Source organism: Amblyraja radiata, chromosome 6 (assembly GCF_010909765.2).
Source record: "Amblyraja radiata isolate CabotCenter1 chromosome 6, sAmbRad1.1.pri, whole genome shotgun sequence".
Lineage (NCBI taxonomy): Eukaryota > Metazoa > Chordata > Chondrichthyes > Rajiformes > Rajidae > Amblyraja > Amblyraja radiata.
In genome coordinates this window covers 26,286,154-26,309,180 of record NC_045961.1, presented here as the reverse complement: position 1 = coordinate 26,309,180, position 23,027 = coordinate 26,286,154, and the positions used below count along the sequence as shown (strand labels likewise).

General features: G+C 39.5%; 1 protein-coding gene across 1 annotated transcript; it reads left to right on the top strand.

The window, feature by feature from the left end:
- Positions 1-11,426: 11,426 nt before the first annotated feature.
- Positions 11,427-21,712, top strand: LOC116974171 (neurite extension and migration factor-like). Its single transcript, XM_033022360.1, has 2 exons — positions 11,427-11,615; positions 17,602-21,712. The coding sequence occupies exon 2, from the start codon at positions 17,783-17,785 to the stop codon at positions 21,149-21,151; it is 3,369 nt and encodes a 1,122-aa protein (XP_032878251.1). The 5' UTR covers positions 11,427-11,615; positions 17,602-17,782; the 3' UTR covers positions 21,152-21,712.
- Positions 21,713-23,027: the final 1,315 nt, after the last annotated feature.

The window sequence follows — 23,027 nt, the reverse complement described above, 5'->3', positions numbered from 1 at the left end:
GGTTCCATTTTTATCTTAAATAGATTTGTGAATATATCAAATATATCACACGAAAATTTATGAAGTTTTGTGCAGGAAACAAAAGAATGTGTGATATTGGCATTTTGAGAAAGACATTTATCACAGATGGGAGAGATATTTGGATAAAATTTATTCAACCTAGTTTTTGAATAATATAATCTATGTAATGTTTTAAATTGAATTAAATTGTGTCTAGCATTAATCGAGCATTTATGTATATATATCAAATACTTTTCCCATGTTTCTTTTGAAATTTTTATCGTTAATTATTTTTCCCAGTCTTCTCTACGGACAATCTACTCTAATCAACCTTTGCAAGTTGTGTCTAATATCATCAAAGTTGCCCTTTTCAGTAAATCAGGAGCCAAACCAGCTCAGTATGCACAGAGTAATGTGTCTTAATGTGAATTGATATCAAGGTCGCAGAGCCCAGATGCATTCACTTTAACACAAGAGAAAGATTGAAAGCTGGGAATCCAGTCAGAAGAATGTTGGAATTGCTCATGGTGCAAACATAGCTCTGGTACAGCTATATCAAAATGCGTAGTAATATTTCATTATAAAAGAGAGTAGAATATACTGAAAATACATGGATTGCACACTCATAATGAAATAAATAGAATTACATTGTTTACACAGCAGAAAATCAAGCCATTTGACACACGTGGTCAGTTATGGTATTTATGTTCTAACATCATAACTTTTTTCCCAATACTGTGACTGATGAAGTCGAGCATGTCAAAAGCCTTCTTCACCACATTGCCTACCTGTGATGCCACTTTCAGGGAACTATGTACTTGTACTCTAAAGTCCCTCTGTTCTACGACACTCATCAGGGCCCCATCGTTCACTATGAAAGTCCTATACTACTTTCACTTCCCAACATGCAGCACCTCGCACTCGTCTGAATTAAACCTCATTTGGTATTCCTCAGTCTAATCTGACAAGAAATCCATAAAATAATTATTTCAATTAATATCATTCATTGTTGTATAAATTTGGCATTGCAACTAATGTTGGTGATCATAATTTTACAATGAAAATCTCATGCGATCTACCCTTCCAGAGCACACTACCATGTGGAACTTTACAAGACCTTTGTCATAAAATGTTGATTGCCAGCTTTGGTTGCAATGCCAAATTTATACAATGACAAATGATATTAATTGAAATCATGGTTCAATGGGTTTCCTGAATGATTAGGCTAAAGTCTCTCAGAATCCCCACAGCATTAACGGTGCTAATGTCTCCGTAGATTGATTATATTTTCTATTTTTAGTTTCAGACATCTAGCAACTTCTGTAATTCCCTTTTGTATCGCTCTTGTGAGAAGTAGTGAACAGATCTCTTAACGATAAGATTTAGTTTCCCATTGATATCATAAATAAGAAGTGAACAACTTATCTGAGGACAGAAACATTTTTTTCTCCAGAAAATCACATTGTTTACAATGGAGTGACTCAATTCCAGCATTTGCAGTCGAGTAATAAAAGCTCCTGAATGTTTAAAATCAAGCAGATACATCATCAACAGAATACCACCAACCACCTCTTCCACGACATGGACTTGTTTTCCAATTCCAATTTTACACTAATGTATTTTTTTTGTAGTTATTTTCTTAACACTGTCTTGCAGTATTTTGTAATGTAGTTATAATTTGTGCAATTTATGTTTTCATGTTATCTGAGACCATGTGCCTGTGATGCTGCTGCAAGCAATATTTTCATTGTACCTGTTCCTCACCAAAATTGTGCATATGACAATAAACTCAACTTGACATTTGAAATGGAAGTGATAGTTTACAGGGAAGATTGATGAACCTAGAATTAATACTGTCCTCCTGGACATCAATAATGCTACAGATACATGCAGCACTCATCTTCATGTTTCAGCTACTGGGTTAAAATATAGACAGGATCACACATTATAACAGTTAAGTGACCAAATCACTTCTCTCTGAAAGAATAATCAACTTTGTTGGATGTTGCAAAGAGGTTTTGTTGCTTCAAACCCTGTTACAGATTGTTTTACTGCATATCCTATAATACAATCCAAACATGATTTACTGAATCATCCACCATTTTGGGAAATTAAGATTCAATCCAGAATCACATCTCAATGTTTAATCATTCCCACTTTTATGAAACATAGAAACATAGAAAATAGGTGCAGGAGTAGGTCATTCGGCCCTTCGAGCCTGCACCGCCATTCAATATGATCATGGTTGGTTATCCAACTCAGTATCCCGTACCTGCTTTCTCTCCATACCCCCTGATCCCTTCAGCTACAAGGGCCACATCTAACTCCCTCTTAAAAATAGCCAATGAACTGGCCTCAACTACCTTCTGTGGCAAAGAGTTCCAGAGATTCACCACTCTCTGTGTGAAAAAAGTTTTTCTCATCTCGGTCCTAAAGGATTTCCCCTCTATCCTTAAGCTGTGACCCCTTGTCCTGGACTTCCCCAACATCGGGAACAATCTTCCTGCATCTAGCCTGCCCAACCCCTTAAGAATTTTGTACGTTTTTATAAGATGAAGCATTCTGACTTAGATTTACAATCCTGTCTTTGTAATGATTGCAATATATATATTAATATGAAGAATATATCTAAATAGTGGGCTACTGTAAATATTGTTTTGCAATATGAAAAAAAAGTAGTCATTTTATCTCCTGTTCCAAACCATTCCACAAATTCACCCCACAGATTGCTATGCACATACTTTTAAGAGTTGTTCTGACATTGAGTTTTTTTTAATTAAGTTCCCATCTCAAATTATACCCGCCCTGTCTTTCCATAAACAGTTTTTGTATGTTTCCCGGAAGTAAATTATTTCTTGCTTTGTACATGATTTGTACAGTCTTAAATTTAACCAGATCGGTGAACTTCAGTGCATGTGACTTTAAGAATAATAAATTGGTATATTCAAGATATCCAACGTTATTGATGATTCGGTATTGTTTTCCATAATGTTTGAGAATATGTTGTCTATTAATGTGGCACAATGAGAAGTAATTCTACTTGGTCTGGTTATTTTAAGATATAAACCCATACTGTACATAGTATTGATGAATTATTCTGTCATTTTGTGCTTTTTTGGATTCAACGGGTCAATATTGTAATCCCCACAGATGAACATAATCTTTTGTAATGATTTTGTAAACATGTTTTCCATCCAATCTTTAAATATTTCAATACTGGATCCGGGAGCTCTGTATATACAGCTCACAATAACATTTTTGGTCTTTTCCATGCAAATTTCTACTGTAATACATCCAACAAATCATCAACAGCAGTTGTCATGTTCTCCACCACCTTATATTTCAGTCTTTTATCCACATAGATCGCCACACCTCCTCCACTTTTTTCCTTCTGTTTATATAATTCAGTTATATACTGATGGCGGCGCTGCCTTAGCAGCTGCGGCTCGCCTGCAGTCCGTCTGTTCTTTCTTTTTTTTGTTGTTCTTTTTGTCCTGTTTTAGTTAATTTTGTTCTATTAGGTTGTGTATGTGTGTGGGTGGGTGGGAGAAACATGTTTTTGGTCTTTTCCTTCGGGGGGATGCGACTTTTCTTGTCGTACTCCCCGTCTTCGTCTCCGTCTCCGTCTGCGCCGAGGCCTAATGGCGGAGCTGGCGGCCTCGGGGCTGTGGTGGCATTCCGGCGGCAGCGGCGACCGGACCCGGCCTCGGAGCTGTGGCGGCATTGCTGCGGCAACAGCGGCGACCCGACCCGGCCTCGGAGCTGTGGCAGCGTTCCGGCGGCAACAGCGGCCACCCGACCTGGCCTCTGAGCTGTGGCAGCGATCCGGCGTTCCGGCGGCAGCGGCAACCCGACCCGGCCTCGGAGCTGTGGCGGCGTTCCGGCGGCGACCACACATCGGAGGCTTGGCCGTGGGCCCAGTGGACAACATCGTCGGGAGCTCGCAGGTCACAGGTTGGTGACCTGTTTTTCTGGAGCTCCCGCAACAACAGCTGCGTCCGCTGGACTGGAGGGCCGTAGCTTCGGCAGCTTCAACCGCCCCGGGCCGCGGAGTTTGAACCGGCCGGATCGCGGCGCTTGGATTCAGCCGCGGGACTGACATTACTTACCATCGCCCGGCGTGGTCACAACATCCGAAGCCTGGATCGCCTCGGCGCAGAGGGAGAACAAGGCGGGAAGAGACAAAGACTTTAAGATTTTTGCCTTCCATCACAGTGAGGAGGTGCCTGGTGAACTCACTGTGGTGGATGTTAAATTTGTGTTTATTGTGTGTTTTTGTCATTTTTATTATATGTATGACTGCAAGGCAACGAAATTTCATTCAGACCGAAAAGTCTGAATGACAAAAATAAAATTCAATTCAATTCAATTCAGTTCATAGAAACATAGAAACATAGAAATTAGGTGCAGGAGTAGGCCATTCGGCCCTTCGAGCCTGCACCGCCATTCAATATGATCATGGCTGATCATCCAACTCAGTATCCCGTACCTGCCTTCTCTCCATACCCTCTGATCCCCTTAGCCACAAGGGCCACATCTAACTCCCTCTTAAATATAGCCAATGAACTGGCCTCTGTGGCAGGGAGTTCCAGAGATTCACCACTCTCTGTGTGAAAAAAGTTCTTCTCATCTCGGTTTTAAAGGATTTCCCCCTTATCCTTAAGCTGTGACCCCTTGTCCTGGACTTCCCCAACATCGGGAGCAATCTTCCTGCATCTAGCCTGTCCAACCCCTTAAGTTCATAGCCATCCATGTCAAAGTCCACACCTTTCTCAGTGCTGATCCAGGTCTCTGATATTGCTATAATGTTAAATGGGTTCTTGAACTGTCTTAAATATTATTTTATGTTGCGGAAGTTGGCATATAGACTTCTGCTATTAAAGTGGATAATTGATATGTTATGTTCTGATTGGAAAGTTATATTGAATTGAATTATATTGAAGTACTAGACTAAGTGGGACCCGTTGGGTCCCATGTTCACACGGGAGGGCTGGTCCCCGACGCAATATTCCACCTCTCCACCAATTCCAATATTGGTGGCCAGTGGGGGGGGCTTTCTGGAGTGCTGGTATGGGTTCTTGTGGTGGCAGCTCAGTCCCTCAAGCCTGATCTGCTGGCAGCTAACTCACGGCTGGTGGGCTGGCCTTCCTTGAAATTCCATTTCAAGCAGGGTGCAAGGCCACCAAATTCAAATCCATGTTCCTACCATTTCAAGCAGGGTGCAAGGCCACCGAATTCAAGTGCAGTTTCATACCATTTCAAGCTGGATCCATGGCCACCAAATTCAAGTGCAGTTTCATACCACTTTCAGCAGGGTGCAAGGCCATCAAATTCAGTGCAGTGCCTTTCAATTTTAAACCAAAGCTCCCAAGCCACCATTTGCAGTAAGTAGTGCCTTTCAACTTCAAGCCAAAGCACCTAAGCCACCATTTGCAGTAAGTAGTGCCTTTCAACTTCAAGCCAAAGCACCCAAGCCACCATTTGCAGTAAGTAGTGCCTTTCAACTTCAAGCCAAATCACCCGTCACCATTTGCAGTAAGTAGTGCCTTTCAACTTCACCCCAAAGCACCCAAGCCACAATTTGCAGTAAGTAGTGCCTTTCAACTTCAAGCCAAAGCTCCCAAGCCACCATTTGCAGTAAGTAGTGCCTTTCAACATCAAGCCAAAGCACCCAAATAACCATTTGCAGGCAGTGCCTTTTTACTTCAAACAAAGCATATTTTCATTTTCAAACCACATTAAGGGTACTCACAGTTGTGTAGACATTTGTTCAGTGTTATTCAGAGCTCAGAGAGACGTGACCCTTGGCTTCATCCATCTTGCAGAGACAAAGTGAGGCACACCACTTCCTGGTTTTATAGTCCCTCCCCCTCCCTCCAGCAGGGGCAGCAGAGGGAATGGTGATTTTTAAAAAAACATTAATATCTCTCTGATTTTTCATCGATGGGAAAAATCCTCCGCACCCGTAAGGCGGAGACGGGCTCTGAGCGAGGTGGCCAAAAATGACGGCCGTAGGTGGCGGCGTTCTGTTGGAAATCGCAGCACAGTGGGCCAAAAGCGGTCAAGATCAGAGATTTAGTAATATAGATCTATAGAAAAATATAATTCCAGACATGAGGAGAAATTTAAACCAGGAACCAAGGGGAGATAAACTTTGAGAAATGGATATTTAAAGTACCTGTACCAGCAAATAAAAACTCAAGATCAGAATGAGAGAAAGAAACAAAACATATGTAGTCACCACAGTTTAGTTGTCAACTATGCCCACTATTAATGTTGATGTTAATGTTCTAAAGCAGCAAATTATTGTTATAAGGGGTAAAATAGATTATAACAAATGTAAATTAAAAATGTGGAGGGAACAAACAGTAACTTGTGGAACAGGGCATACAAAATCACAGTGGTTATTTTCGTGGAGCAGACCTCACATCAGATGTATTTCACAGTGATGAAATGTCAGTTAAATAATATCACAATCCAAACAATGGAATCGAAATTCATCTTTGGATGCTTAGTTACATGCATATTATAAAAATAGCTACACATTGTACTCTACTTCGGAAAGTTGATTCCATTCAAGTCTAGAAAGTTGCCCAGGTTGAAAGAATAAGACATCTAATAATAATCAACCCTTTTATTCTTCATGGGCAAAGTAATAGATTTTAATACACAATGCCAAGTTACACACTGTTAAAATACATATCTCAATGAATAAGGTGTCCTAAACTTTCTGAGGCGCAACTTTCATCATTGTTCAACTTCTGTCAAGAAGCTATACTTCACCCTCGTTAGACCTCATTTGGACTACACAGTTGCAGCATGGGACCCATACACAAATAAAAACATTTCTTCCATCGAACGTGTCCAAAGACAGGCAGCTCGATTTGTTACTAACACCTATGATAGAGAAGCGAGTGTCACCAAACTTCTGAATTCTCTGGGGTGGAACCCTCTCCAAGACAGACGTGAAGCTCACCGTTTGACCTGTTTTTACAAAATGTTAAATGGTCAGCTCTACATAGACTACAAGACCTACACCAAACCCAAACCAATTAGGAGCAGACGAGGGCATTCGATCCAATTTGTGATTCCAGCTACAAAGACAGATGTATACATCAATTTGTTCTTCCCCCGCACAATTAAAGCATGGAATAATCTCCACCCAACTATAGTTACCCAACCAGATGCAACTAAATTTAAAGTAGCTCTTTCTTCCCAATAACCCTTTCTGGCTTAAGCCCTCCCTTCACCACCTCCAGTTTAAATTCCATTTGGAATATTTTGGAGGACCAAGAACCAAGAATGCCCAGACGTATCGAAAACATATCAGATATTTGGAGCCAATACCTTGAACAATACATCATGCATTATAACACCAATTGAAGTCTGTAGAAGCAGAGCCGAAGCCCGCAACTTTCAGATTTAAAAACAAAAATATTACTTAGCTAAGTAGGTTAGCGTAAATCAAATGGTGAGGAAGACAAAAAAAAAGTTAGGAAGCTGAAATTTGCAGTCATTTACCTCACCAGAAACAATACAATAAGAAAAATATCTGCACATGGTGCTTTTTCTAAAAATATGAACAATTCTGATATATTTTCATAGGAAAGAATATACTATCCAGTAAAACGCAAACCAAGGACTACCAGCATAAAATTCAACTTCCTCCAAATATTAAAGGATTTACCACCATTAAATCAAGCAACATTGTGCTGTATGTTCACAGATGATACTTCTGTACTTACAGTATATGGATAAGAATTTGTATGATCGTTGTAATCGCCCATGGCTTCATTTTTTACTCAGTTTTAACTTACTGTTGAAGTTCTGGTTCAAGCAGTTTTCTGATAAAATGGTTATTTGACAGCTTAATGGGAGGGAACATGGCCAACAGCTGTTTGCATCTGGTTGTAATAAAAAAAAAGTGTTTGTATTACTTTATTTTACAAAATTAAATATTAAAAAATGTAATGGAAAATGTATACCTTATTTTCTCTTTTCTTTATGAAATTCCATTCTGGTTTAAATTAGCAATACTAGATTCATCCTTAAACCATTGTGAACTAAAAATGACTACTTTTAATGTTGGAAACAAATCATACACATATTCTTATCCAAAGAAAGATGAAACAACCACAGCGTTTTATTTTAAATTGACCTGACTTCGGAAAGAGTCTTGGCATGGTGCACTAAGTGTATTTGTTTGGATTTGAAACTGACTGTTTTTAATTCTCATAACAGAAAACCTGTAGTGCTTTCCCTTCCTATGATCAGAAGTAGCCATATCTGTTTAGAACTGGTTACAACATGCCACTTGGAAAATTATTCTCCCTTTTATTGTATTCTTGCTGCTTGATCGTGTACAACATTACATGAGTAGCACAGTTCTGCCATGTCACACTTCCAGGCACCCAGGTTCAATCCTGATCTTGAGTGCGTTTTCTGAGTGCTCTGGTTTTGTCAATAACCCATAGACTTGGTGGCTAATTGGCAGCTGTAAATTATTCCTTGGTGTTGGTTAAAGACAAAACGAATTGAAGGGGATTGATGGACAAGTGCGAAAGAGAATAAGCTGCAGGGATACAGGGAAGTAAGGAGACGGGGAATGGGAATGAAGGGTCTGCTCCCCAGGATCTGGTTTGGACCCAGTGGGCTGAATGGCTTTGTCTGCCCATGATAAATACAAGATACATTTGAATTTATTTTTCATTCAGCCACAAACGTTGAACAAAACTGACGTTTTTCCCAGTGATGCATAATATATGGCCAGCTGACCACACCAACCCCACAATAAGTCTTTCTGGCCTGCTCCAAAGAATCTGAACTAGCATCAAGTACCGGCTGGATAGGATTCTTATCAGTCACCTCAAGCTCGTTCCTTGTGACTATAATCCTCTCACACTAAAAGTTGGATAGGGTGCTATAAGGAAGGGGTTAAATGTTTGCAAAATATGCACGACTCTGCAAACAGTCACAATATCTGTTCTTGCTGCATAAGTTAAATTTTAGAAATTAGAAGCACAAGAGAAGCAATATAACAAGAGTAATTAAGCAAAAGAACAAACAAGATATCGCTTAAGGTGATTGTGCCCCAAGGCAATCATCCTCCAAGTCACATAGACAGAGGTCTGGCTGCCAAATAGTTGAGATTTCACCTATGGACTAGGTCGCCACCAGTGCTAGGGAGACGACACAGAGAGTGGTTGGGCAGACTAGGACTTTAAGAAGGGGAGAAGGGTGGTTGGGTGAGGGGGGGGGGGGGAATGGAGGTTGCGGGTTAGTTATCTAAAATTGGAGAATTCAATGGTCATTCCGCTAACTACCCAAATTGAATATAAGGTGCTGTGCCTCCATTTTGCATATTGCTTCACAATGGCAATGGAGGAGGTCCAGGACAGAAAAGTCAGCAAATGTTTGGTGAAAGTTAATGAGTCTACGCTTGGTCTCGCCAATGTAAGGAAGACCTTCCACTTTCATGCTTGCGTTTGGTCCACCAAGGCCTGCTGGACATCCCGTTTGCTAACCATTTTACGTCCCCTACCCATTATCAACTAACTAACATCAAACCAAACCCCCATTCTTATCTCTTCCCTTCGATTCCCACCCCCTCTCCCTCGCCTCTGTTTCACCTGGACATGAACAAATGTATTCCCTCCCACCTACATTCCTTCCTCTGGCTTCACAATTTGTATTTCCTCTATTCATATTTCACATCCTTTGTATTTTTATCTCTGGCATTTGTCTAACCATCGGCCTATCAAAACTCCCATAATCTGTATCTACCTACCTCTCGCCAGTCCTTGACCTGCCCGCTCCTTTCTTCCAGCTTTCTCCCCTCCCCACCAATATCAGTCTGTGGAGGATCCCATCCAAAATGTCACAAATCAATTTTCTTCAGAGATGCTGCCTGACCCACTGAGTTATTCCAGCACTTTGTTTATTTTTGAAAAACAGCATCTGCAGTTCCTTGTTTCTCAACAATTAAAATACATTTGGACATGTACAAGGATATGAACGACTTAGAGGGATATAGGCCAAAGTAAGCATATGGGACTAGCTTAGATGGGGCACCTTGGTTCTTCATGGGCGCGTTAGGCAGAACAGCCTGTTTTTGTGCTGTGTGATTCTGATTTTATAACTGCAGATTTACCAACTTTCCCCATCTCTTGTTCCCATCATCCACTATCCCTACCTTCAGATTTATATTTCACTCCATACTTTCCTTCCTTATCTGACACCGTCTCCATTTCACCTCTAAGCTTTGTTACTATCTTCACCCATCTACCCATCACCCCTCCTCACCTGTATTCACCTATTATTTATTTCCTCCCCAAGGGTCCCACACTGATACAGCATCTGTCCATTCCCTTCACATATGTTGGCTGACCTTGTTTTTTTTTGCTCCGGTTTATAACATCTGCAGTCTTGTATTTTTAATCTGAAATTGTTGAACATCTGTGAAGTTTAAAGATCATACATTGCATAATCAAAATATTTCTTCAGGCATCTGTTGGACTACTTTGATGTCACACAGCATCATGTTTACAAGGCAAATAAATCAATTGAAAAATGACTGGAACTTAGTGACATGCTTGCAGTTTAATCAAGGTGAGCAATCAACCATAGCAGTGTGCCCACAATTGAGGTCACAATTATTGCAATGTGTCAAATTGAAATACATAAATTTATTGGTTAGTAATAGATGAGACAATCTATATACCTTTGTTTTTTTATTCTGAATCATCCACAGCATAGATGCTTAATGGACAACTAGTTTACCAAGACGGTGCCAAAAAGGTGGAAAGAAAGCGAAAAGGTGGGTGCTGCATCTTATGCACATGCATGGTATCAGGCAGATCCCGTTGTTCTGTTGAAAGGTTATCGACCTGAAACGTCAGGTCCTTTTCTTTCGTTGTAACCCTCCGATTATTTCAGATTTCCAGTACCCTCAGAACGTTTTGTTTTGTGAATTTCTCGCTCTTCCTATTCAATCTTAAGATTGCAGCTAGGATTGCGAGAACCATAAAACTGCACAAGGAAACTCTATAATGATGACACATCGTTGTTAAATGATGAGATATCAATGATGTGCAATGATCACATATATTGATGGCACATCATTGGCAACCGACTGGAGCTGTTGCAGAAATGCGGGTTTTCTGTGCGTTTGCAACCGCGGACCCTCGAAACTGTGAGGGAAGCCACCATCGTCTGAACAAGGGTCTCGACCCAAAACTTCACCCATTCCTTCACGTCAGAGATGCTGCTGTTTGTCCCGCTGAGTTACTCCAGCATTCAGTGTCTATCTTCGGTGTGTAACCAACATCTGCAGTTCCTTCTTGCACGGTTGATGCCATTTGCCCGGCACTCTGGGAGTTGTAGACAACAAAGGAAAGGACACACTGAGGAGAACTCCAGCTCCCGGGATGCAGCACGATCCCTCCCCTTTCCTCGCACGCTTGGCGTCTCCTGCCGCCGGCCGGGCTCTGCTCTGCTCCGCTCGCACCGACCGACTGAGGGAGCGCACCCGGAGCACGAGCGCAACTTGAATATAACGGCAGTTAGCGGGAGACGGTTGGGGGGCGCGAGCCGCAGAGGCGCGTGTTGGAGCCGAGGTGAGCCGCGGGCGGGCGGGCAGCTCGCCAGTCGAGGGGGAGGAGGAGGGAGTGGGGGTGGTCTCTGCCTCTTTGTGTGCTGCGCTCGGACGTGTCCCGGCCTCGCTTTTAACGCTGCTAATGCAGCGAGCCCAGTCTCTTGCAGTGAGGCTGGGCGCAGCGAGTCTGCAGCAGCCCCCCCTCCAACCGAGCCGGGTCGAAGCCGCTTTTGTGAGGGGTACGCGGCAGTAGAGCTTTCGTAGTCGCCACTTCGGGTACCCCATGCAGGAACAAATCATGCACAACTTTAAAAACCTGCAATGTGCATTCACAGAGGAGCAACTTATAAAGGTGGTTGTGCAAAGAGGGAAAGGTGGGAAAGGTGAAAGTCTTTGCAAAGCTTTTTTTCTCCTTCCCCCAACAAAATCCGCAAAGCCGGGATAACTTGTGAAAGTTTTACTGAGCGGCTCAGATTTGTTCACTTGTTTTGTGCATAAATACAATGGCTTTCTGGTTAGTGCAAGCACGTCCACATTTTCGATGGTGGTGAGACTTTGGTTGCAATGATCTTTGCATTCATTGGACGTAGATAATTCCCCATTTTTTTCAGGATATTTTCCCTCGGATGTATCCTTTTACGGTCATCAGAGCTTATGGTCGTGTTTTTTTTTTCATGACTGCCCTCGTTTACCATTAATTGGCGTAAATAATCCTTGTACCAACTGATCTGTTTGACACCGAAAGGATAAAAATTGCAGCAGGTTCACATGGTGTCGTTTGCATCGTTCTAACGAAAAAGCGCAGTGAGTTCAGGTGGAATCGTGGTCACTGAACTTTATCAGAATTTAATTCGTATGGATTAACAAAAATCACTCTGGCAGTATTGCACTTCATTTTAATGGACTGTAGTTTAAAAAGTTGACAATCTATTTCAAGGAAAAGACGGATTTATAAAAATTAAAAGCAACATTAAATTACTGTACTTAAGAGGCCACATGTCATTGTTTATATATATTATGTTTATATATGAAATAGATTAAATTGCTGCCTAATTTACTGTATTGTAGCACTCAACACTGTTTAGGATTATTACAAAATGTTGAGATTTTAAAAATCAAGCCTGTAATTTATCCCATCAGATAAAGCATAAAAATAACTTTAATTTGATACCTAATTCACTTTCATATCTTCAGTATTAACAATGTTATGGCCATTTCCATACTTAGAAATTAGCATTTTATTCCCAATTGCTTTTCCATTGACAACACAAAAACTGTGATCGAGGACACTCAAAAGCCTATAATTTTCTTAAAAATTAAGAGAACTGAATGAAAATTTCAGTTATTATAGATTGAAGCATTCTGAAACAAATATGAAACATCTTACTTGGAAGACCTGAAATTAAAGCATATAATTAGTTAGTTACCTAATTGTAGCTAATTACAAAATTAACCGTTGTGGCGGAAATAGTAATAAACACCCAGACTGCCTTGAAAATTCAAAAATGTGATATTCTCAAGATCAGAACTTTAATATTATTGTATTATATGCTGTAAGTCCGTAACAGATAGGTAAAGAAATTACAATTTCTAGCAATAGACCAAGTTTTTATGGAGAAGATCAGTTGCTAGCTGGTACATTGGCATATCATAATCAACAGCATCATCATACTCCTCAGACTGTATCCAATAAGCAACTCTGTACACCTTGTTTTTCCTCAACTTTACAATGTTGGCATTGTAAACTAAAGGTTTTTGCTGCTCAAAGCACACATGACATGCCTTTCTGCCCACTACCTTTCCATTAAGAATGTCCTGTAGATCATCACATTTGGAGTAGTCCAAATTCGGATAATCTCTGCAAATGCTGTCTAAATCAGTCTCTTTTGCTGGGCATTTGGATTGACAATTTTGCATTTCTTCTTCGGAGACATCTGTTTAAAATGTAAAGGGAAAAAAAACGCTGAATAGCATTAACAGAAACAAGTTATTATTATTATTTGCAGTTTTAGAAAAAAGGTAAATATGATAAAGTTAAGTGCTAAAACAAATAGTAAATACCCAACAAAATGTTTAAATAGCCTAAGTATACAAATACCAAATAACAAACTGATCCCATTCACACACGAATTCAAAATATAACATGTTTTTTAAATCTCACCTTGTCATGAATTTATATGCCAAATGGAAGGAATTAATGTTTAATTCCCATATATTAATCCAGAAACATCCACTCTCAAGATAATCAAAATCATTATTTTTTGCACAATACATCTGACTATAACTGTACTCTGGATATTTAGTGTGAAAATATTGATCATGAATAGACAATAACAAAAATTATAGATGATTTAGATGCTCTTATGACATGATTGTCCAAAAAAATAATAATGAATTTGATTATCTTGAGTGGATGTTTCTGGAATGTGATCGATTGGAATGTTGCCGTTGCCGTAAATGGATAAAACTTGCATTTTTGGCAGTAGCTATATTGTCCACATCTGTGTGGGGAATATTAAATTTACAGGAGAGATATGGTACTGTTGAAGTTTAATGTGTTGAGTTGATACTACATTTTGGTATATGCTCTGAGACATCCTGGACCCTCGCATCAGGGAAGCAACACACCATCCTGGAGTCTCATTTGCAGCTTGTCTATCCCACTAATTAATGTCTTATCCCCAATCTGCTACCTGCCTTCACCCTTCCCGTTGTGCCTCATAACCAGACTCCATGCCGCAAACCTGACTACTGCTGCTCCTCTGGTGTCATCCCTCTTTTCAGTATATAAAAGAATATACCTGTTTTGGAGGGAAATGGCCACAGAGGATTCCTGTATTCTCCTGATCTTGGAGGTCACCGATCTACTTTCTGCCCGCAGCTTGGGTGTGACCACTTCACTATAACTCTTATTTATGACACTCTCATACTCCTGGATGATCCTGAAGTCATCCAGCTGCAGCTCCAGTTCCCTTACCCTTCATTCAGGAACTGCAGCTGGACACATTTCCCACAGGTGCAGTCCTTGGACACTTAATGTCTCTCTGACTTCCCATATCCTGCAGGAGGACCATACCAATGTACCAACTGCCATTTTCACTGGTGGAACTTGTGAAAAACAAAATATCTTGCTTTATTTATCCCTTTACCTCCTTGACGAAGCCGCCTGAAGTCAATGTCTCAACAGTTGCCCTCAAACACAGCACTTGCCTACCCCACCCTTCTCCATGTATCATTTCCAGGCAGGATTGATACCTCCATTCATCTCTCCCACTCTTGACTTATCTGCTAATCAACCCTCCTCACTTGAAGCCACCTATCACTTGCTAATTCTTGCCCCCACCCTTTCCCCTCATCCCTCTCAACTAGCCATCAGCCCTAGATTCCATCAGTCTGAAGAAGGGTCCCAAATCGAAATGTCTGCCCATTTTGCTGCACAAATACTGCCTGACGTGAGTTCCTTCAGAAGTTTTGTTCCCAATATTGCCATTGTTTTGCCAAATGTTTCACTGTATTTGTGCAAATGCACAATTCTTAGTCGTCAAAAGCAACAAAGGTGTACTTGAGACCTTTGTACTTCATTGTTCAATAAGACTATGTCTTATCCTATTTACTTCAAATCAACTTTCCTGACCTCTTTCTAACCATTAATTCCCAAACCGATTCTAAAAAATCAATCACAGATTTGAAGATATCCAAAGCTCTCTCCATTGCTTTCTGAGGCAAGGAATTCCAAAATCTTAACCTTCTCCCAGCATTTACTTTGTCAAATTCTATTGTTCACTTACAGAAAATGAATGTATTGCACTTCTGGTTGAGCCGATGTCCCAATCTTTGACGAGAAATGTGGGTTTCTTTTTAGTTAATTACAAATGCAGTTAAAAGGAAGAAGGGTTTTGACCCGAAATGTTGCCTATTTCCTTCGCTCCATAGATGCTGCCTCACCCGCTGAGTTTCTCCAGCATTTTTGTCTACCTTCGGTTTTCCAGCATCTGCAGTTCCTTCTTTAAAGCCCAGTTCATTCCAAGAGCTCTCCCGAGTTTGCCCTGATTCGAACTCGGAGATTTATGGTGATGGCCACTCATTAGTACTCGGGGCTCTCGTGGACATTTTTCAACATGTTGAAAAATCTTCATGAGTCTACCCGTGCTTACCTGCCGTTAGCGAGTCTTCCCGAGTACCTGCCGTTCGGTTACGAGCCGGTAAGTGACGTCCCCGAGCTCCTAAGTACCCGCTTCGTTCATTCTCCGTGCTCACCACGAGTTTGGTTTTTTTAAACTCGGGAGAGCTCTTGGAATGAACTCGTACCGTGGGACAGGGCTTTAAGCAGTTAAAAGGAGATGTTTTGGTTTCCCACTGCCTTGCCATAGCTTGGTTTCAGCATAGTGCCAAAAGAGAACACAATGCTGTACTGCCCTAGTGTTACTCTTCTTTACCTCTTCCCTTTTCCATCTTAAAATGCTTGATTTCAAAATTTTATTTATATGTCAGCTGTTTATATTATGTACCCGTACCAGTTGTAGGTGCTCAGTGTGTCAGGTAGCACTCCAGCTCGGTTTCTCCAGCAGTCTGTTTTTTGCTCAAGATGTACTCTGCTCCTTCAGACATCTGCTTTATTTGCTCAAGGTTCCAGCATCTACAGTCTCTTGCAGATCCAGTTGTAGACGGATGTCCAGAAATTGCTCTAAAATATTCCAAAATAACCTTTTATAGTCATGAGAGAACAGATCTTTACTTGTCTGTCTGGGAATGTATTTTGTTTCTCGTTAATTAATTATCACCATGCGTAGCTAACATATCTGACTAATGCAATAAACATAGACAATTATATGTAGTGGTAAAAGTTTATCCAAATCAGCCTCAGAATAAACTGCTAGAGAAACTCAGCAGGTGAGGCAGCATCTATGGACCGAAGGAAATAGGCAACGTTCCCAGTCGTACCACCCCCTCCCCGGGCACTTTCCCTTGCAACTGCAAGAAATGCAACACTTGTCCCTTTACCTCCCCACTTGACTCCATTCAAGCACCCAAGCAGTCGTTCCAGGTGCGACAGAGGTTCACCTGCACCTCCTCCAACCTCATCTATTGCATCCGCTGCTCTAGATGTCAGCTGATCTACATCAGTGAGACCAAGCGTAGGCTTGGCGATTGCTTCACCGAACACCTCCGCTCGGTCCACAATAACCAACCTGATCTCCCGGTGGCTCAGCACTTCAACTCCCCCTCCCATTCCGAATCCGACCTTTCTGTCCTGGTCCTCCTCCATGGCCAGAGTGAGGACCACTCTGGAGCACCTCCTATTTCGCTTGGGAAGTTTATTACCCAGCGGCATGAACATTGACTTCTCCAATTTCAGGTAGCCCTCACTCTCCTCCCCTTCTCAGCTCTCCCTCAGCCCTCTGGCTCCTCCTCTTCCTTTCTTCTTCCTGCCCCCACCACCCCACCCTCCCACCCTACATCAGTCTGAAGAAGGGTTTTGGCTCGAAACGTTGCCTATTTCCTTCGCTCCATAGATGCTGCCTCACCCGCTGAGTGTCTCCAGCACTTTTGTGTACCTTCGATTTTCCAGCTGCTGCAGTTCCTTCTTAAACATCAGATGCTTGACCAAGGAAGGCCACACTGTCAATAGGCAAATTTGCACATCTAGTATAAATGTATTCACACTGAAGTGAATCTGAGGAAATTGTACAAAATGTTTTTCAGATAACCTATCTGAAAGCAGTTTGTTAAACCAAAACTGGCCATGAGGTGACCAACCTTAACGGAAAAAATATTGAACCTAAAATGTGTATTTTCAGCTGCCTGTAACTGAACACATTAAACAGATCTAAAGATATTTTTAAAGATGGTAGTTTTAAGGATTGTAATTTCTGTTAGAGATTCACTTTCTTATAATTTTTGTATGTATGATTAAACAATTATTTTGGAAAAATGAATAATATTGCAAATTTAAGTTGGAAAATGTTTCATTCTTAATTAAATAAAATTATAATATGTTCTTTTTTTAGAAACTTTATTCCTCAAGGGATGGATAATTATTATACATTGTATGCAACTTCACCCTGACAACAACTAAAGAAAATGGATGTTTTCCAGACTGGTGCTATCCTATCTCAAAATCCTCCTTCAGTTGAAATAATGTTTCTATTCACTTGCCTTTACATGTAACAATATTTTGCTGAATTTACTATGGAATCTAAGGACTTTTCATGCTTCAGTAGAAAACCATGTGAAGTCCAATGGATAGCTGCAGATACTTCTGAAGCAAACAAAGTGGAATGTTGTGAATTTGAAGCCCGATGGCGAATCTGCAATAATAAGAAACTGAACAAGGATCCGGCTATGATTCCTGAAGCACATATTTCAGTTTTTCAGACTGAAGACACCATTTCTGATCAAATGTTAAACTTTTCTCTCAGTGGATTGACATGCGAAGAGAAATTTAATGTTGCGAAAGTTGATGAATTAGATAATACTACCAATACTCACTGTCTCTTCACAGAAAAATATAATGGAGATGATGCATTGCTGCCTATTCCAAGCCAGAACTGGAGTTACTTTGAGTCCTTCATAAATGAAAATAAAGAAGAATTTTTAGATCTCTGCCCAATAAATGACTTTTCCACTAATTTAATAAGTGAGGACGACAGTCACAGTTTTTTGTTTGATGCTGAATCAACACTAAATAGTGATGTCTGTTCACTGAAAATAAGATATGAATCTTTTCAGGATAATATAAAAGATAAAAATAATGCTCATCAAGATGATGCACAGCTTCAATTTTTCCCCAGTGCCTGTTGTAATGGAATAAAGAAAGAAGGGAAAACTCCCATTAAAAATTCTGATTGTGTTCAGGATGAGAAAAGGGAACATGACATTCCAGAACATGCTTCATGTGAATTAGAAAGTAAAAAGTGTCTTATGTCAGGTGTTTTAATGGATGACTGTAAAGATGCTGAGAGTTCACTGGATTCTGTCTGTTTATCGTCCGGTCTACTTGAAGATCAAGGGGATTGGAAGTTTTTAAAGGATAATGCTGATAGGTATTCAAGTCAAAGCAATTATACTTTGAGGGCTAAACGGCAGATACGTTACAGTGATGATTATTTATATGACGTTGATTCATTAGAGACCATGAAAACATTGGGGAAAACTGATCATGCTACAGACACTCCGAAGGAGGATGATGATGACTGGTGCCCCAGAAAAAGAAAGAAAACTGGAAAAAAGGAGCCACCTGTAATTATTAAATACATAATTGTCAATCGGTTTAAAGGGCACAAAAACATGCATGTAAAAATTAGTAGATTAGATTGTACAGAGAGTCAGGTTTTATTGACTGATGAGGTAGAAAAAAAATATAAAAAACTTTCACCACTTAAAGAATTTTGGTCTCCAGTTCCTAACTGTAATGTGCATCATAATCAAGAAAGAAATGATAAAAAATTAAAAATCTGTTCAGATGCTGGTATGTCTTACATGTTCTTTGCTTCTAAAAATAAAAAACAAAAAACACTTGCAAATGGGACAGCGCCATTTAAAGTAGGGCATACTTTGAATCACCGAAAAGACAATGTTATTGAAACAGTTGACTCAAACTCAAAAGTACCCAAGAAGATACAGCAGTACGATAAGTCTGTTTATGAATTTACAGATGAAATAGAATTAAAACGCATCACTATTCGGACTGTGACTAAGGCTGGTCGGTTAAGGGACATACACGAAAAGGATTTATTTCAAAAGTCAATGAAACAAAGCATACCTTCAAAGAAAATGAGAGCAGATGCTCAGTACAGTAAAGATACCAGTAGTAGAAATTATTTAAAAAATACACATGGAAATCCTCGAGTTCTAAGTGCAGATGTGCACGAAATTCAAGGTGAATGGAATTCTGCTGCTGGTTCTTCAGGTGACATCAACCCTACCGATTTGTATTCAAGAGATGGTGATGGAATAGAAACTTCTAGGGAGTTACTTTCTCCAGTTCCAGCCAGCAGTCCAGGCCATCCTGTTACATCTGTCTATAATGTACGTTCAGCTCCAAAGATCCTTGGAGGATATTTCCGGACTCTGCTGGATGGTGATGATTCCTCAGTGGATGAAAGTTTCAAAATGTCCTCACAGGATTCCAGTACTGGTAAGCAGTTCAATGAAGATGGAACAGAAAACTCATTTTCTTCTCCACAGCAGAGACAAACATGCAACAGCTCCACAAGATGCAATAACGGTGAATCAAACATCCTTCCATTGGAATTTGAACCGAACATTCAGGAAACTTGCAATTCAAACACTATTCATGGTGTACCTCTACACAGAATAATAGACAAAGAGTTATTTTCCTCATGTGAGGTTGACACTGGAAATGAAAAAGTGAATGAAAATCAATTGGATATGAACAATATTGCAAATCAATATGGCCTGAAGATCTACAGTTGTCAAAATGAAATAAATACCAACTTGAGTCAGAAATTGAGTGAAGGAACAAAACATCTCTTTACTTCAAAAGACACTCTCTGCATTTTAGATATTTCAAACTTTACACCTGGAAAAGTAAAACCAACATCTTGCTCTGATTTTTCAAAAGAATGTACACGAGAAATTCCCTCCACAGTGGGAAACTCTGATGTGAATTCCATGGAGCAGTCCAGCCAACATCAATTTCCCATGAAGGCTTCACTACTAAATGAATGTTCAGAGCAATTTCATATTCACAGTGAACTATATTCTACAAATATCCAGACTTGCTGCCTTAAAAGTGAGCCCACATCTGTTTCGTCCTCACCATATGCAGAATCTTCTAATCAGTTACCAACTTCTGATCATGTGAGTTCAAATAATTATAAATATTCCAAAGTTAATAAGGCATTTAATAGCTTTAGAAAAGGACACGCAAAATCAAATACAAAGCAACGGGACAGAACTACTATTCAAAAGTATGAAAATTGTAAGACTGAAAACAAAGCCATCAAAATAGAGAATGTTGAAAAGACCAGTATGTCACCAGAAAACCATGGAATTGTCAAAGATGAAGAATACTCTTCAGATACATTATATGCAAATAGAAAAAAACAATCCAATAAGGCTTGTAAGCCCACAAAAGGGTTTACTAATAAAGATTTAGAAATGTGTACAAAAATGGTGAAGAAAGGTTTAATGAGTTCAAAAAACATGCTGTCTATGAAGGAGGAAAATCTAAATGGAAAAGATAAATGCTGGATTGCTCCTGCAGAGTCCAATGAATATGTACCAAGTAACATTACCAGAGGAATCAGATTAGTGAATAGTGATCAGAGAGAATTTGAGGAACCCGGAAATATCCTTTCCAACATAGTTTCTGGGATGGCAGCAGTGAAGCAATTTATGATGGCATCAGTTGAACCAATCTTAAATCAGAGAGAAGTTGTTCTTCCTGCTCTAAATCAGTATTTGGAAGTACAAAATAGTTCCAAGCGGAAACCCAAACCAATCCAGTTGATGCATGTTGGTGTAAAAGATATGAAAAATCAACCACTGCATGTTTCTGAATGTACCCTAGACAATCTGGGTTTTGATAATTGACCTGCAGTTCACATTGCAACTTGCTGTGTTCAAAGTGTCTTTGCTTCCAGCACCCAAATAGCTAATTGTAACTGTACAAGCAATGCACTTTGTGAAGGAAAAGGAGATTTTATATATTTAATTTGAACTTTTTTTAATACCTCTTACTCAAAACACTGTTATGCCTTGTTATACTTGGAGCTCTTACTCATTGGGGAACCCTTTTATGTAAATGTTAGCATAACATGTCGTTTGAGACTTTGGATGTGGTATGAGAACTAGATTTTTTTTTGTGGTGCTATCAGTTTATAAAAAGTCTGCCTTTTTTGTTACACTTAAAGTAACACCGTAGGCGTAACTTTGAAGATATACAAAATGTGATTTGATTCCAGCTACTCCAATTTAGCAATTTCATGAACTTTGTTTAAATACAAATCTGGGATATATTTCAACGTATTTACAATCCAATTTTTAGTACTTTGACTGAATTTCTTCAAATCTACAGGTTATCATTGAGAAGGCTCATCTTAATCGCCAAGGATTACTGTCAAGCTGTACTGTAAATTAAATTAATTACTATGATTGAAGTGTTTTATTATAAAACTATTATTTTTTTCTAATCTGTATCTCACTAACTTTTAATAATCAAGTTAAAATCATATTTTATACTGTTAACCTGAGGTCAATATTTTATTGGTTTATAAGGAATATTTTTTTACCGAAATGAATTTTTGAAGATCGGTAGTAAAAATTGAGCATATCTTTAGCATTGTGCAATATGTTTTTGCTCTTCCACTGCTTGAATTGAAACCACTATAAATAACAAAATTATCTATTTTGATTTATTTGAGACAATTATATTGAAGAGATTTGCTGAACTAATGAATTGCAACTTGCTAACCTCAGCAGATTTTTTTAAATTTCCCTTAAGTGTATGAAAGTTGATTACATTTGATGCCTTTAAAAAAGTAGAATTATAAATGGATTTGGGGAGTGGATAAGTATGTAGTCAAAAAGCTATTGCCTGGAAACTCAAATTGCTGGCAGTGGGAGTTTAAAACCAATTTCTTAAACAGTGGTGCAGTAAACCAATCACCACAGTACTTAAGTTACAGAATATCATATTTTGTACAGCAATTTCATTTGGGTTGCTGGACAAAGGTAATTATTCATAATTATTCCATTAATGTTGTAGAATTTAAAATAACATTTTGATATCAATTACTACATTATCATTTTTTCCTTCTTGTCTAAATTAAGTGAAAGTAAAACTAAAGCAAATTACCTATTTGAGTTGTAATGAATACAACATTGCAATGTAAATGTAATCATTGACACGCAGTAGTGAGTCACTCGGAATTTTAATGTGCCAATGAAGTCAATAAAGATGAAGTACACTACTTAGAAGCTTAAGTGGAATCGAACATTTGCCTCTGGCAACTAAAGACAAAATAAGAATAGTATATCCAAGTTGTCCTGCTTCTCCAGAAACTTATGGTTTTGCAAAGAACATTGCAGAGCGACACATTGGTGCAACTTGAAGAAGTACTGCCTTACAGATCCAGTAACACATGACCTCTGCTGCTGTCTTTGTGGAGTGTGCGTGTTCTCCCTGACAGCGAGAATTACCACCGCATGTTCTGCGTCCTACAGATATGAGCTAGTTACAGATTAACCACTGCCGCTAATGTGTGCGTGATTGATAAAATTTGGAGTGTTACTGAGAGTGAGGGGAGAATACAATTATACGAGTGTAAATGAATGCTTGATAGTCAGCATACACCGTGGACCAATGACCCTCTGAATTTGCAGTACTTGGATAGGAATATCCATTGAAACATACCAGATAATATTATGCCTGGCCATTCATGAATAAGTAGATTTTCCACGGGCTGAA

What these genes read in the sequence shown, in the direction of transcription:
- LOC116974171 (XM_033022360.1), top strand. Translation starts at nt 17,783, where the DNA reads ATGGAATCTAAGGACTTTTCATGCTTCAGTAGAAAACCATGTGAAGTC.